Source organism: Haemorhous mexicanus, chromosome 8 (genome assembly GCF_027477595.1).
Source record: "Haemorhous mexicanus isolate bHaeMex1 chromosome 8, bHaeMex1.pri, whole genome shotgun sequence".
NCBI classification, from domain to species: Eukaryota; Metazoa; Chordata; class Aves; order Passeriformes; family Fringillidae; genus Haemorhous; species Haemorhous mexicanus.
In genome coordinates, this window is record NC_082348.1 from 1476299 (window position 1) to 1491068 (window position 14770).

The 14770-nt window shown below is 44.5% G+C and overlaps 1 protein-coding gene across 24 annotated transcripts in view; it reads left to right on the forward strand.

Annotated features, from left to right (window-relative positions):
• Positions 1-14770, forward strand: part of NEB (nebulin) — a 99633-nt gene that overhangs the window by 19724 nt on the left and 65139 nt on the right. For 22 of the 24 annotated variants that reach the window (XM_059852461.1, XM_059852462.1, XM_059852464.1 and 19 more), the window contains exons 31-56: positions 795-902; positions 1860-2171; positions 2362-2565; positions 3028-3132; positions 3476-3583; positions 3961-4272; positions 4584-4787; positions 5136-5240; positions 5333-5440; positions 6360-6671; positions 6996-7199; positions 7544-7648; positions 7741-7848; positions 8012-8323; positions 8981-9184; positions 9529-9633; positions 9726-9833; positions 9999-10310; positions 10789-10992; positions 11340-11444; positions 11537-11644; positions 11808-12119; positions 12427-12630; positions 12896-13000; positions 13689-13796; positions 14350-14661. In XM_059852461.1, the coding sequence (XP_059708444.1) occupies positions 795-902; positions 1860-2171; positions 2362-2565; positions 3028-3132; positions 3476-3583; positions 3961-4272; positions 4584-4787; positions 5136-5240; positions 5333-5440; positions 6360-6671; positions 6996-7199; positions 7544-7648; positions 7741-7848; positions 8012-8323; positions 8981-9184; positions 9529-9633; positions 9726-9833; positions 9999-10310; positions 10789-10992; positions 11340-11444; positions 11537-11644; positions 11808-12119; positions 12427-12630; positions 12896-13000; positions 13689-13796; positions 14350-14661 (4794 nt within the window). The remainder of the gene's footprint in view (positions 1-794; positions 903-1859; positions 2172-2361; positions 2566-3027; positions 3133-3475; positions 3584-3960; positions 4273-4583; positions 4788-5135; positions 5241-5332; positions 5441-6359; positions 6672-6995; positions 7200-7543; positions 7649-7740; positions 7849-8011; positions 8324-8980; positions 9185-9528; positions 9634-9725; positions 9834-9998; positions 10311-10788; positions 10993-11339; positions 11445-11536; positions 11645-11807; positions 12120-12426; positions 12631-12895; positions 13001-13688; positions 13797-14349; positions 14662-14770) is intronic. The other 2 variants (XM_059852479.1, XM_059852486.1) reach the window with 1 other exon arrangement.

A 14770-nucleotide genomic window follows, 5' to 3' on the forward strand; every position in this document is an offset into this window, starting at 1 on the left:
GATACATCTTATCAACATTTTAAATTAATATCTACTGGAGATTTAAGAACACAGGCAAGAATTTTATGTGAGTAATATTTTCAGAGTTAAATAAGTACCAGCTTCAGGCTAGCAAACTAACAGACTAAATTGCATTATAATGTGTGGAAAATATAAGTCCTGCTTTTGAGGTCTGGAAGTACATAGTCCATACTCTATGCTTTGCATAGAATTCAGTCATTTTAAAAATTCCTTACTATAAAGTTACAAGTTAATTTTGTATATTTTTAACCTAACCTATGGGAAGAAGTAGATGCAGTGATTCCAGCTTTTGTCTCGCTTTCAGATAGGAGAAAGTGACAGTTGTGCCAGTAGAAAACACTCAGGTTTTGCTTTGCGTCATTGCTCAGAGGCAAATCTTTGACTTAAGGATGCCTGTACTTAAAATCAGCTGTGCACAAACTGACTTGACTGTTAAATGGCTTCATGAAAACCTTATTAAAATTTTGTTAAGCCAACCAAAAAGTGTTCACTTATCTCAGAAGTATGTGTTTCAAATTCTCCAGGTGGGTTTCATATCAAAATAAGCTATAGTAGGAAGCTGCTGAATGGTGAAAAACTATTTAGTCCCTCTCCTAAGCCTTGGAAGACCAGTATTCCTTGTTTATCAGTATCCTATTTCTCAGTTCCCACTCTAGCAGCCCTGCTCTCATAACTGAAGCCTGTGGGGTGACCAGAATTTGTATCATTAGTGTATCTAAATAGCAGGGGACGTACATATTGCTGGTTTTAATTAATATTGTTTTCAATTTTAGAAACTCTACAAGCTTGGCTGGGAGGAAATGATAAAGAAAGGCTATGACCTCACACCTGAAGCCATGTCAGTGAAAGCTGCCAAGGCTTCGAGGGACATTGCAAGTGATGTAAGCAGCATTTTAACTCAGTGTGACATGCACTGACCTGGTGATTATAACCTACAGAGTCATAGTAAATTGACATACACTTCTCTGCTAAGGTGTAGCTTGGAGTCAAAACCAACATTACTGACAAAACTCCTTCCTGAGCTGTTTTTGTCCAGTTTAACAAGGGTTAATGGCATCTTAACAAGTCCAAAGCTTGGTCCATTCATGGCTGGTCATAGAAAAGGAGGAGTTTTCTGCTCTTTTGGCTGCTTCATTTTCAGAGCAGCAGGAAATTTGGTCCAGTTAGCTGAGCCCAGTGCCTGTCCAGTGAAATCCTCATTACAATTCTGAAACAGATGTGACACGTGGACTGCTGTTACCATAACTTGGTACAAATACAACTCCTGCATTTGTTTTATTTTTAGGCATAGGGAGTTTATTAATTCTATATATAATAAAGAATATATTTTATTCATCATTGGAAAATGTTTCCTGTGCTTTAAGTATTTTTGTATTTCACAATTTTTCATTGTTGATGATGCTATTCATCAAAATATTTCAGTGTGTTAGAATTAGGGAGTTCAGAGTCAGATGCCACTGGAGACTATTCCTATTGCCACGCTCTCTCCCTTTCCAAGGGCTCTTTCTTTCCCAGGGAGAGCATTCACTGACATCAAGTCATGCACATTAGTCAAAGGGCTGTTAAAACTTTAACATGAGAGCCCATAACAAGTTGCTTATTTATAGACTCATAGAATCACAAAATGGTTTGTGTTGGAAGGGACAATTAAGGATTATTCAGTTCCCCCCTTTCTGTGGGCAGGGCCACACTCCGCTATCCCAGGTTGCTCCAAGCCCCACCCAACCTGGGCTTGGACACTTCCAGGGTTAATTTCATGAGGAGCATTAAGATGAGGGAATACATTGGTGTTTTGTCACTTACTTGTGGTTTGAGTGGTGCCACCTTTGCCATTGCAGTTCAAGTACAAAGAAGGATACCGCAAGCAGCAGGGACATCACATCGGGTTCCGCAGCCTGCAGGATGACCCCAAGATGTTGTGGTCCATGCAAGTAGCTAAAATGCAGAGTGAGAGGGAGTACAAGAAAGACTTTGAAAAGTGGAAGACCAAGTTCAATATGCCTGTGGATATGCTGGGCTTCCTTCTAGCCAAGAAGTGTCAGGAGCTGGTCAGTGATGTGGACTACAAACACATACCGCACCGCTGGACTTGTCTGCCAGACCAGGTCGATGTCACCGAGGCAAAGAGGGTCAACGAGCTGCAGAGTGATGTAAGCTCCCTTGGGGTTTAATTTATTTCCATGTACAGTAATTACTGCTGATTGGAAAGTATCTTTGATGACTCGCTTTGGATATCAGTGTAGATCAGATTGGAGCTAAACTGACAGTTAGACTTTTCATAGGGTTTCATCAATGAACAGTGAAATAATCTGCTATGGTTTTGATTTTCACCCTTAACAGAACCTGTATAAGTCAGATCTACAGTGGCTCAGAGGCATTGGATGGAGTCCTTTGGGATCTCTGGAAGCTGAAAAGAACAAGAAAGCTTCTGAAATACTGAGTGACAAGAAGTACAGGCAGCACCCAGACACGATTAAGTTCACAAGTATCCCAGATGCCATGGATGTTGTTTTGGCAAAATCTAATGCCAAAAATAGGAGTGATGTAAGTAGCCTCTAGAGACAGAATGTGGGATTCAGTAAATGAATATGTTAATACACATTTTTAAATGGATCTCTGGTTCAGAACATGCACTTAAAATATCCAGATAGCAGGTGTTTATAGTCAGGGCCTCACTGCCCTTTGTGCCTTGTTCAGAAGATGAAGATCTTGAGCGCTGATATAATTTACTCAGTATAACTGCAAATAAGACCTTTAGCAAGCAGTATGTAAATCTATTATTTTAATGCTGTTTCCGTGGCATTACATGGATGTAAAGAAGAAAAAAAGGTTGTATTTTGGTAAGAAGTCATTGTATTATTTGATTTTAGTATCTTATTTTGTTTACATCCCTAATTCTTGCTTAGTATATCTTTTCTTTGCTAATTTAGAGAAAAGGTGAACTGAAATTACTGCTGGGCAGGTGAATCTTGGATCAGACCAGGTTTTTGTTTGTGTCTCTTTCAGATACTCTACAGGGAAGCTTGGAACAAGGACAAGACTAAGGTTCACATCATGCCTGATACTCCTGAAATTTTGTTGGCTAAATCAAACTTGATTAACACAAGTGATGTAAGTTTGCATTTGAAACTGGGTATAGAGAATCACAGGGTTGTATTACACACCTCTACAGAAAGCTCTGGGAATAACTCAGATTAATGAATTCACTAAAAGAAAATTTTGATCTTCAATGAAATAATCAGAAAACATTTAAATTGTAATTTTAAAATATTTTATATCCAAGGGTACAAAATACCTGTCATCAATAGTATGGTATAGAGTTTAATTTAATTAAGTAAACTGTGTTTGGAAACCCATGCTTTCTTTTTAATAGCCAGAGGTAGAAAATTGTAGCATTGAAAAACTCTCTAGAGAGTATTATCTGCATTAATTCCTTTGAATCCTTCTCTTATAGAAACGTTACAAAGTAGGATATGAAGAGCTGAAGAAGAAAGGCTACGACCTCCCTCCTGATGCCATCCCCCTCCAGGCAGCCAAGGCATCCCGAGACATAGCCAGCGAGGTGGGTCTGGCAGAGAGAAAATCAGAGTGGGGCACAGAGGGGGCACATAATTTTGGAGAAAAATGGTTTATATTTAACAGGAGGAGACATGTAAAATTTTAACACTCTTGTGTTGCTGCCCATATCAAAGGTTGTGTAATTCTTCGTGTTGTGGAACTAATTAAATTAAATAAAATAATATAAAGATGGTAGTATATAGATATGAGAAATTCCATGATATCTCCTGGATATAATAACAAATGCTAAAAGTTTGGGGGAAAAACAGAAGCAAATTAAAATATGTTAGATTCAAAACTATTAACGACTGTATTAACAACAGAGAAACTGAAATGGCAGCTTGGAAAGAAGTGTTAATTGTTTTTTCTGTGTTCAATTAGTACAAGTACAAAACTGCATACAGAAAACAGCTGGGCCACCACATTGGGGCCAGGAACATCGAGGATGACCCCAAGATGATGTGGTCGATGCACGTGGCCAAGATCCAGAGTGACAGGGAGTACAAGAAGGACTTTGAGAAGTCCAAGACAAGGTTCAGCAGCCCCGTGGACATGCTGGGAGTGGTGTTGGCCAAGAAATGCCAGGAGCTGGTCAGTGATGCCGATTACCGGCACCCTCTGCACCGCTGGACGTGCCTGCCTGACCAGAACGATGTTGTCCATGCCAAGACAGTGTATGACCTGCAGAGTGATGTGAGTTGTTCTTTACTGGCTGTGCCACAGCCTTGGGCTGTCTGTCCTGTCCTAGTTTTGAAGGAGGGGTCTGTGTGGCAGGGAAAGGGCAATGGAGTCAAGTTTTTTCTTATGGAGAACCAGCACTTGGGAAAGACAAACACTGAGGGCAGTGGGGAGCCTCAGGGGATGGGTCCAAACACTGAATGGGTAGCTGGTGGGTTGACCCAGTGGAACGTGCCCCCACTCAGGAGAACATCCATTGTTAGGAGTTGGGATTTCTTGGAGTGAGGAGGTTGCTGAGCTGGTTGTGTCCTTTCCTGTCCTTCCAGAATGTGTACAAGTCTGACCTGCAGTGGCTGAGGGGCATTGGCTGGTCCCCAATTGGATCACTGGACGTTGAGAAGAACAAGAGGGCGAGTGAGATCCTGAGTGACAAGAAGTATCGTCAGCACCCAGACACCATCAAATTCACCAGCCTTCCTGACTCAATGCCCATGGTGCTGGCAAAGCACAACTCCAAAATCATGGACCAAGTGAGATTTCCTTGAGTTTGCAATCTGAAGAAAATGAGCACCTTCCTTTCCCAGGATGTTTTTCTATGCCCTTCCAAGGCCCAGGTTGTGCAAGGGGAAAAAATCCCACTTGCCTCAGGGATTTGTGTTCCTTGTTTAACATTAAATTTTTGTTTGCATGGTTAGAGTAGTAATGGGGTACAGTGTGGAAAAAAGGGTGAAGCATTAGAAAGGTTTGGTGAAAGGGTAGGAGTTTCTAGGTTGGTGCAAAGTAGAGGCCCCTTGCTTTGGTTTGTGGACCTGATTTGCTGATTGAGTTTGTTTTGCTAAACCTGTGTGTTCTTGTTTCCTCTTGTCCTCCTTTCCCAGCGCTCGTACATCTCAGCCTGGGAGAAGGACAAAACCAGCATTCACATCATGCCGGACACCCCTGGGATCCTGCTGGCCCAGCAGAACAAAGTGAACTTCAGCGAGGTGGGTGGTTGTTGGGGGTGCAGTGTGTGTCCCTGGGTGCTGCCATGTCCGGGCAGCAGCGTTGTCTGAGGGCCTGGTGGTGTCTGTTCCAGAAACTGTACAAGCAGGCGATGGAGGAGGAGAAGAAGAAGGGCTACGACATGCGGGCAGATGCCATTCCCATCAAGTCTGCCAAAGCTTCCCGGGACATCGCCAGTGATGTGAGTGCACAGCAGCCCTTGTGGCTGTCACATGGGGGCCACGTGCTGGCAGTTGAACCCAGGGTTTGCAACTGAGCCAAATGGAGGCAACAAATCCATTACCTGTCTCTGCCTTTTAGTTGTCCATCAAAGTATTTGTTCACACTGTCCACCTGTAGCTGTCCCTGCAAGTTATGGATGTGCACTGTTGCAAGGGAAGGTCTAGGTTGTGTTGAGGAGTAGCTGTGGGAGTTGGATGATGGCCATAGCTCAAAGCAGGGTTCCTCCTGGTCTTGTGAGTGCATCTCCTCATGCAACAGGCTGGAGTTCTGGTATTGGGTTGCCCTCAGCACTGCCTGTCTGCATGGCCCTAACTCTGCAGCTACACAGCTGAGCTGTGCATGAGGAAAGAAAACCCAAACCAAGCTTTCATTTAAAAATTAAAGCTGTATAAAAAACCCCCAATTTTTTGTATTCATATGTGTTAATACAAAATTGCATTGCTGTATGTATTTGCTGTCTTTGTTTAATCTTTCCAGAAGTCTTTATGTAGTTACATTTTATTCCCTCATTAGTTTCCGTAAGAGTTGATTTGGCCATTGTGCATGAAGATCAGTAAATTATTCTTTATATAGGGGGTATTGAACTTCACGTCTTTGGTATGCCTTTTATGTTTTAGAGACTTTTCTTCCTCTCAGTTACTGACCAGTAGCTCTAAATATATAGGCCAGGGAGAGTCTTGGAAAATGTGAATTTAATCAGAAGGATATTGTGTGGATTCTTTTCTAGCTGTACACTGTAGGTCATCAGCTGAACACTTTCACAGTCTAAATTCTCTGTGGTTTCAGCTGATAAATTGGCTGGAGGTGATGCCACATGGGTTGCTAGGAATGTGAAAAAAACTAAAATAATACCCACTGCATACTGTTTTTTCCTACAGTACAAGTACAAGGAAGGGTATCGCAAACAGCTGGGCCACCACATTGGGGCCAGGAACATCGAGGATGACCCCAAGATGATGTGGTCAATGCATGTGGCCAAGATCCAGAGTGACAGGGAGTACAAGAAAGCCTTTGAGAAGTCCAAGACCAACTTCAGCAGCCCCGTGGACATGCTGGGAATTGTGTTGGCCAAGAAATGCCAGGAGCTGGTCAGTGATGCGGATTACCGGCACCCTCTGCACCGCTGGACATGCCTGCCCGACCAGAACGATGTTGTCCATGCCAAGACAGTGTATGACCTGCAGAGTGATGTGAGTTATTCTTTACTGGCTGTGCCACAGCCTTGGGCTGTCTGTCCTGGGTTCTTTTTGTGGCTGGAGGAGGGGGTCTGTGTGTCAGGGGAAGGGCAACAGATTGAAATCTTAATTTTCGGGAGAACCACAGATTGGGAAGTCCTGGGTGCAGATGAAAATGGTATGAAGAGCCGTAGAAGATGGGTGCAGCCACTGAATGGGTGGCTGGAGGGTTGACCCAGTGGAACGTGCTCCATTAAGTGGAGCTTCCCGTGCTAGGAGATGAGGTTGCTTGGAGTGAGGAGGTTGCTGAGCTGGTTGTGTCCTTTCCTGTCCTTCCAGAATGTGTACAAGTCTGACCTGCAGTGGCTGAGGGGCATTGGCTGGTCCCCAATTGGATCACTGGACGTTGAGAAGAACAAGAGGGCGAGTGAGATCCTGAGTGACAAGAAGTATCGTCAGCACCCAGACACCATCAAATTCACCAGCCTTCCTGACTCAATGCCCATGGTGCTGGCAAAGCACAACTCCAAAATCATGGACCAAGTGAGATTTCCTTGAGTTTGCATTCTGAAGGAAATGAGCACCTTCCTTTCCCAGGATGTTGTTCATTGTCCTTCCATGGCCTGGGTTCTTCAGGGGGGATATTGCATCCTCTTGCCTCAGGGATTTGTGTTCCTTGTTTGAGATAAAACACTCTTTTGGAGCTGTGATGAGGTACAGCGTAAAAAGGAAAGGTTGAAGTATTAGAAAGGTTTGGGGAAAGCAAAAGTGTTACTGGGTCAGTGCAAAGTAGAGGCCCCTTGCTTTGGTTTGTGGACCTGATTTGCTGATTGAGTTTGTTTTGCTAAACCTGTGTGTTCTTGTTTCCTCTTGTCCTCCTTTCCTAGCGCTCGTACATCTCAGCCTGGGAGAAGGACAAAACCAGCATTCACATCATGCCGGACACCCCTGGGATCCTGCTGGCCCAGCAGAACAAAGTGAACTTCAGCGAGGTGGGTGGTTGTTGGGGGTTCAGGTTCCATCCCTGGGTGCTGCCATGCCTGGGCAGCAGCATTGTCTGAGGGCCTGGTGGTGTCTGTTCCAGAAACTGTACAAGCAGGCGATGGAGGAGGAGAAGAAGAAGGGCTACGACATGCGGGCAGATGCCATTCCCATCAAGTCTGCCAAAGCTTCCCGGGACATCGCCAGTGATGTGAGTGCACAGCAGCCAATTGTGGCTCACAATGGGCTGAGTCTTTTCTCTCTTTAAAACCTCTGTGGCTTCAGCTCTGTGTTTTCTGGAGGTAGTGCTGCAGGGGTCTTTTCCACATAAAAAGCCCAAAACTAACACTCAGTGAACATTTTTTTGTCCATAGTACAAGTACAAGGAAGGGTATCGCAAACAGCTGGGCCACCACATTGGGGCCAGGAACATTGAGGATGACCCCAAGATGATGTGGTCTATGCATGTGGCCAAGATCCAGAGTGACAGGGAATACAAGAAAGCCTTTGAGAAGTCCAAGACCAACTTCAGCAGCCCCGTGGACATGCTGGGAATTGTGCTGGCCAAGAAATGCCAGGAGCTGGTCAGTGATGCGGATTACCGGCACCCTCTGCACCGCTGGACGTGCCTGCCTGACCAGAATGATGTTGTCCATGCCAAGACAGTGTATGACCTGCAGAGTGATGTGAGTTGTTCTTTACTAGCTGTGTTGCAACCACAAGTCTCTCTTGTGTTCTGCTCCTCTGCTGGAAGGGTTGGGTCCTTGTGGGGATAATAATTCTTGGCTGACTCTGAGGGACTGAGATTGTGTTGGGCACTTCTTGACATGGACAGTCAGTGATGATGTTTGTGTGTGGTCATGCATCATGGCCACAGAAGAATCCTTTCTTGCCATGAACATTTTATGGGGAGAGTTGTGGCTGAGACCTTCAGTACAGTAAGGCAAGGGAAGGCCTACAGGGGAAAATACTTTCCTTTGGAGGACCAAGAGTAGCAGAGGCAAGCTCTGGGTGCAAGTACATGGTACAGGGTGTCTTGGGTGATGTAATGCACCTCCCATGCCTCTGCCACCTACAGAATGTCAAATGGAGAAGGTCTTTGCTGGGGATACTGAGAAGATGGAGAGGGAGGGTGGTGATTTCTTTGGCAGGTACTTGTGCTGTTGCAAGAGTGGGGAACCATGTGTGGGGAGCTGATGTTCATGGGCGTCCCATTCCTGGTGTCCGGTGGGTTGACCTAGGGAAAACGTGTTCCATTTGGTAGAGCATACTGTGGTAGGAGATGAGGTTGCTTGGAGTGAGGAATTTGCTAAGTTGCTTTGTGGCCTTTCCTGTCCTTCCAGAATGTGTACAAGTCTGACCTGCAGTGGCTGAGGGGCATTGGCTGGTCCCCAATTGGATCACTGGACGTTGAGAAGAACAAGAGGGCGAGTGAGATCCTGAGTGACAAGAAGTATCGTCAGCACCCAGACACCATCAAATTCACCAGCCTTCCTGACTCAATGCCCATGGTGCTGGCAAAGCACAACTCCAAAATCATGGACCAAGTGAGATTTCCTTGAGTTTGCATTCTGAAGGAAATGAGCACCTTCCTTTCTCAGGATGTTGTTCTATGGCCTTCCAAGGCCCAGGTTGTGCAAGGGGAAAAATCCCACTTACCTCAGGGATTTATGTTCCTTGTTTGAGATAAAACTCTTTTTTTGTGTTTGGAGCAGTAATGGGTTGCAATGTGGAAAAGGGTGAAGCATTAGAAAGGTTTGGTGAAAGGGCAGGAGTTTCTGGGTTGGTGCAAGGTAGAGGCCCCTTGCTTTGGTTTGTGGACCTGATTTGCTGATTGAGTTTGTTTTGCTAAACCTGTGTGTTCTTGTTTCCTCTTGTCCTCCTTTCCCAGCGCTCGTACATCTCAGCATGGGAGAAGGACAAAACCAGCATTCACATCATGCCGGACACCCCTGGGATCCTGCTGGCCCAGCAGAACAAAGTGAACTTCAGCGAGGTGGGTGCTTGTTGGGGGTTCAGGTTCCATCCCTGTCTGCTGCCATGCCTGGGCAGCAGCGTTGTCTGAGGGCCTGGTGGTGTCTGTTCCAGAAACTGTACAAGCAGGCGATGGAGGAGGAGAAGAAGAAGGGCTACGACATGCGGGCAGATGCCATTCCCATCAAGTCTGCCAAAGCTTCCCGGGACATCGCCAGTGATGTGAGTGCACAGCAGCCCTCATGGCACACAATGGGGCTGGATCCTTTCTTTCTGTAAAATCTCTGTGGCTTCACCTGCTCTATTTTCTGAAATTCTTGACACAGGGGCTGCCGGGGTCATATGAAACCCCTAAGCTAACACTCAGTGAACATATTTTGTCCACAGTACAAGTACAAGGAAGGTTATCGCAAACAGCTGGGCCACCACATTGGGGCCAGGAACATCGAGGATGACCCCAAGATGATGTGGTCGATGCACGTGGCCAAGATCCAGAGTGACAGGGAGTACAAGAAAGCCTTTGAGAAGTCCAAGACCAACTTCAGCAGCCCTGTGGACATGCTGGGAATTGTGCTGGCCAAGAAATGCCAGGAGCTGGTCAGTGATGCGGATTACCGGCACCCTCTGCACCGCTGGACGTGCCTGCCTGACCAGAATGATGTTGTCCATGCCAAGACAGTGTATGACCTGCAGAGTGATGTAAGTTGTTCTTTACTGGCTGTGTCACAGCCTTGGTCTGTCTATTCTTTTTGAGGAGGTCTTTGTGGTGCGGGAAGGTTGAGGGAATTAAAATCCTTTTTTTCGGGAGAACCAAGAGTTCGCATAGGCAAGAAATTGTGCAGCTGAGAATGGTGTGAAGAGCCTTAGGTTATGATATAAAAGTCTCCTCCAATTTCTCTGCCAGATGCAGATTGAGAAATTGTATAGGTCTTTGCTGGCAATACCAAGAAGGTAGAGGGAGAAGATTTGTGGACTGTTTGATAGCCTCTTGTGATGTTGCAGGGGCAGAGAGACAGGTTTTTGGGAGCTGAGCTTATCCAGAGTCACTTTTGTGGCACAGGCTGGTGGGTTGACCAAGTGGAACGTGCTCCATTAAGCCAAGTTCCCGTGGTAGGAGATGAGGTTGCTTGGAGTGAGGAGGTTGCTGAGCTGGTTGTGTCCTTTCCTGTCCTTCCAGAATGTGTACAAGTCTGACCTGCAGTGGCTGAGGGGCATTGGCTGGTCCCCAATTGGATCACTGGACGTTGAGAAGAACAAGAGGGCGAGTGAGATCCTGAGTGACAAGAAGTATCGTCAGCACCCAGACACCATCAAATTCACCAGCCTTCCTGACTCAATGCCCATGGTGCTGGCAAAGCATAACTCTAAAATCATGGACCAAGTGAGATTTCTTTGTGTTTGCATTCTGAAGGACATGAGCACCTTCTTTCCCAGGATGTTATTCTATGTCCTTCCAAGGCCCAGGTTGTGCAAGGGGAAAAAATCCCACTTGCCTCAGGGATTTGTGTTCCTTGTTTAACATTAAATTTTTGTTTGCATGGTTAGAGTAGTAATGGGGTACGGTGTGGAAAAAAGGGTGAAGCATTAGAAAGGTTTGGTGAAAGGGCAGGAGTTTCTGGGTCGGTGCAAAGTAGAGGCCCCTTGCTTTGGTTTGTGGACCTGATTTGCTGATTGAGTTTGTTTTGCTAAACCTGTGTGTTCTTGTTTCCTCTTGTCCTCCTTTCCCAGCGCTCGTACATCTCAGCCTGGGAGAAGGACAAAACCAGCATTCACATCATGCCGGACACCCCTGGGATCCTGCTGGCCCAGCAGAACAAAGTGAACTTCAGCGAGGTGGGTGGTTGTTGGGGGTGCAGTGTGTGTCCCTGGTTGCTGCCATGTCCGGGCAGCAGCATTGTCTGAGGGCCTGGTGGTGTCTGTTCCAGAAACTGTACAAGCAGGCGATGGAGGAGGAGAAGAAGAAGGGCTACGACATGCGGGCAGATGCCATTCCCATCAAGTCTGCCAAAGCTTCCCGGGACATCGCCAGTGATGTGAGTGCACAGCAGCCAATTGTGGCACACAATGGGCTGAGTCTTTTTCTCTCTTTAAAATCTCTGTGGCTTCAGCTCTGTGTTTTCTGGAGGTGATGCCACAGGAGTCTTGGCCACATAAAAAATCCTAAACTAACACTCAGTGAACATATTTTGTCCACAGTACAAGTACAAGGAAGGTTATCGCAAACAGCTGGGCCACCACATTGGGGCCAGGAACATCGAGGATGACCCCAAGATGATGTGGTCGATGCACGTGGCCAAGATCCAGAGTGACAGGGAATACAAGAAGGACTTTGAGAAGTCCAAGACAAGGTTCAGCAGCCCTGTGGACATGCTGGGAGTGGTGTTGGCCAAGAAATGCCAGGAGCTGGTCAGTGATGCCGATTACCGGCACTACCTCCATGAATGGACTTGTCTGCCTGACCAGAATGATGTGATTCATGCCAAGGAAGCCTACGAGCTACAGAGTGATGTGAGTACTTGCTGATCAGCTCTGGACTCCTGGAATGGTTGTAATTTCCTTGAAATATAAACTAGAGTATTTGCTGTCATATAGTATCTTTTCACATTGTGGTTTTTTTTCCCTGTTCCAAGCCAAGGCCATTATATTTTGAGGAGTGAAGGAATCTGAATGTCAGAGCATTATGAAGGTTTATGTGCAGCCAAATAGCGGAATTGGCTCCATATCATCCTTCATAGAAGGGAATTCAAATTTATTTAAATGCTGATTTACATATAAAGGGGAATTTTTTAACTGGTGCCTTTATATTTTGTAACAGAACTGCTACAAATCTGACCTGGAGTGGCTGCGGGGCATTGGCTGGGTCCCAATTGGTTCCTTGGAAGTTGAGAAAGCCAAGAGAGCAGGGGAGATCCTGAGTGACAAAATTTACCGCCAGCATCCAGACACCATCAAATTCACCAGCATCCCAGATTCTCTCCCAATGGTGTTGGCCAAGCAGAATGCAGACACCATGAACAAGGTGAGTCTGGATTTGATCAGGTAACTCATCAACAGTCTCTGCCTAAACCCCTGAGTCAGTACTGGGGCCACAGACCTGTGCCTGTGCTGAGAGATTTCAGCACTCTAAGGCTGTAAAAATGTATGTTCAGTTTTTGGTGATTAATGTGAAACTTGTTTTCATCAAGAGCTGATTTAATAATATCTTCCTTGAGTATTACCAAGTGAATTTGTCAAAAGTATGAATTGTGAATGTCTCCAAATATTCTGCTGTGTTTCTCCTGCAGCGTTTGTATACTGAGGCCTGGGATAAAGACAAGACACAAATCCACATCATGCCTGATACGCCTGAAATCACACTGGCAAGAGAGAACAAGAAAAACTACAGTCTGGTGAGTGTGGGAGCTCTCCAAATGTAACTGCTCTGTGTCATGGCTGGATCAGGAATGTTCTGGGAAACCTTCTAGAGATGGCACTGTCAGTTTCCTTAAGTAACTCCCATATTTATAAAAAAAAATGTGACTTTAAAAATATTGTTTGTATATTTGTAGTAGTGCATACATCGAACAGTGAGCACTGGTGAGAAGGAATTCCATAAATTCCACACAAGTTGTATGTTTCCACTGAATTTTGGGGAGTAATTTCTGCCATTGTGCATAATGTTGGGAAGGCGAAAATTAATACCAGAAATGTAATTACCAGCATAGTTCTGAAAAGGTGTGATGCCAGTGTTCAACATTTTTTTAGGCAAACAAGTTCACATCAGTAAGCCATATCAGTGGTTTTAAAAAGTAAGTTTTACTCCATTTGTATAGAAGAAAAGTTTAGCTCTAAATTGTGGTCAATGTTACATTATTTAAAATAGTAAAATAAAAATTAATTAACAAATATATTTAGCAAAGGTCTTCCTTTGACATGAATTTGTATCAGCTACTGATCTGAGGTTTTGAGTTAAAGGTAGATAAACCTGGGTGTAATAAGTCTAAACACAATTATTAGATCTACTTCCAAGCAAATTGTTTTGCATAGACTATAACATATGGAACTTACATGAGTCCCATTGTTTAATTCTTCCTCTAGAAACAATATAGACAGGCCATGGAAGATTCAAAGAAGAAAGGCTATGATTTGAGAGCTGATGCCATCCCCATCCAATCAGCCAAAGCATCCAGGCAAATTGCCAGTGATGTAAGAATCTAACTCTTTGTTTCTTTCTGTGTTGAATTCTCTCCTCTGCAACTTGAAAATTATCAGCTGGATCCTGTAAAAGGCACTGCAGTTAAACTGTGACCTTAAGTAACAGATTTTTGCAAATAAATTATCATGTATGTTTAAAAAAATAAATGTTGCTAATTATAAGAACAATATAATGCTACTTTCATGGTAGCTGTATGGCTCATAACCCTATATGTGTAGATAAGTATTTACAGTATGTGTATCATTGTATATAATAAGGATTAAATGCATTTAATAAGACCAGGATTATTTCTCACTAATATTAGTAAAACACATCTCTTCAAAAGCAAAATGATAAAAAATTTCTGTTTAGGGCTCTAACTCAAGTAGCAAAAAACTTTAGTCCTAGAATATTATTAGCATGAGAATTGATTTGACTGTTTGGGTTTTTTTTGTAATGGTAGGTTATAGATAAGTTTGGAAAAGTTATTGTTAGAAATATTTAATATGAATAACTGATATTTATAGGTGATACAGAAATGTAATATTTTGGTTTGTGTTTCAGTACAAGTACAAGGAAGGATATCGGAAGCAGCTGGGCCACCACATTGGGGCCAGGAACATCGAGGACGACCCCAAGATGATGTGGTCGATGCACGTGGCCAAGATCCAGAGTGACAGGGAGTACAAGAAGGACTTTGAGAAGACCAAGACAAGGTTCAGCAGCCCCGTGGACATGCTGGGAATTGTGCTGGCCAAGAAGTGCCAGCAGCTGGTGAGCGACGCCGACTACCGGCACTACCTGCACCAGTGGATCTGTCTGCCTGACCAGAACGACGTGATCCACGCCAAGCAAGCCTATGAGCTCCAGAGTGATGTGAGTTCTCTGGCATTTAAGTTTTGCTGAGGAATGTATTTGATATTTTACATAATTGTATCAGGTCATCTTGTTCTGATGTGGTAGAGCCAACATTTTGAGATTTCTT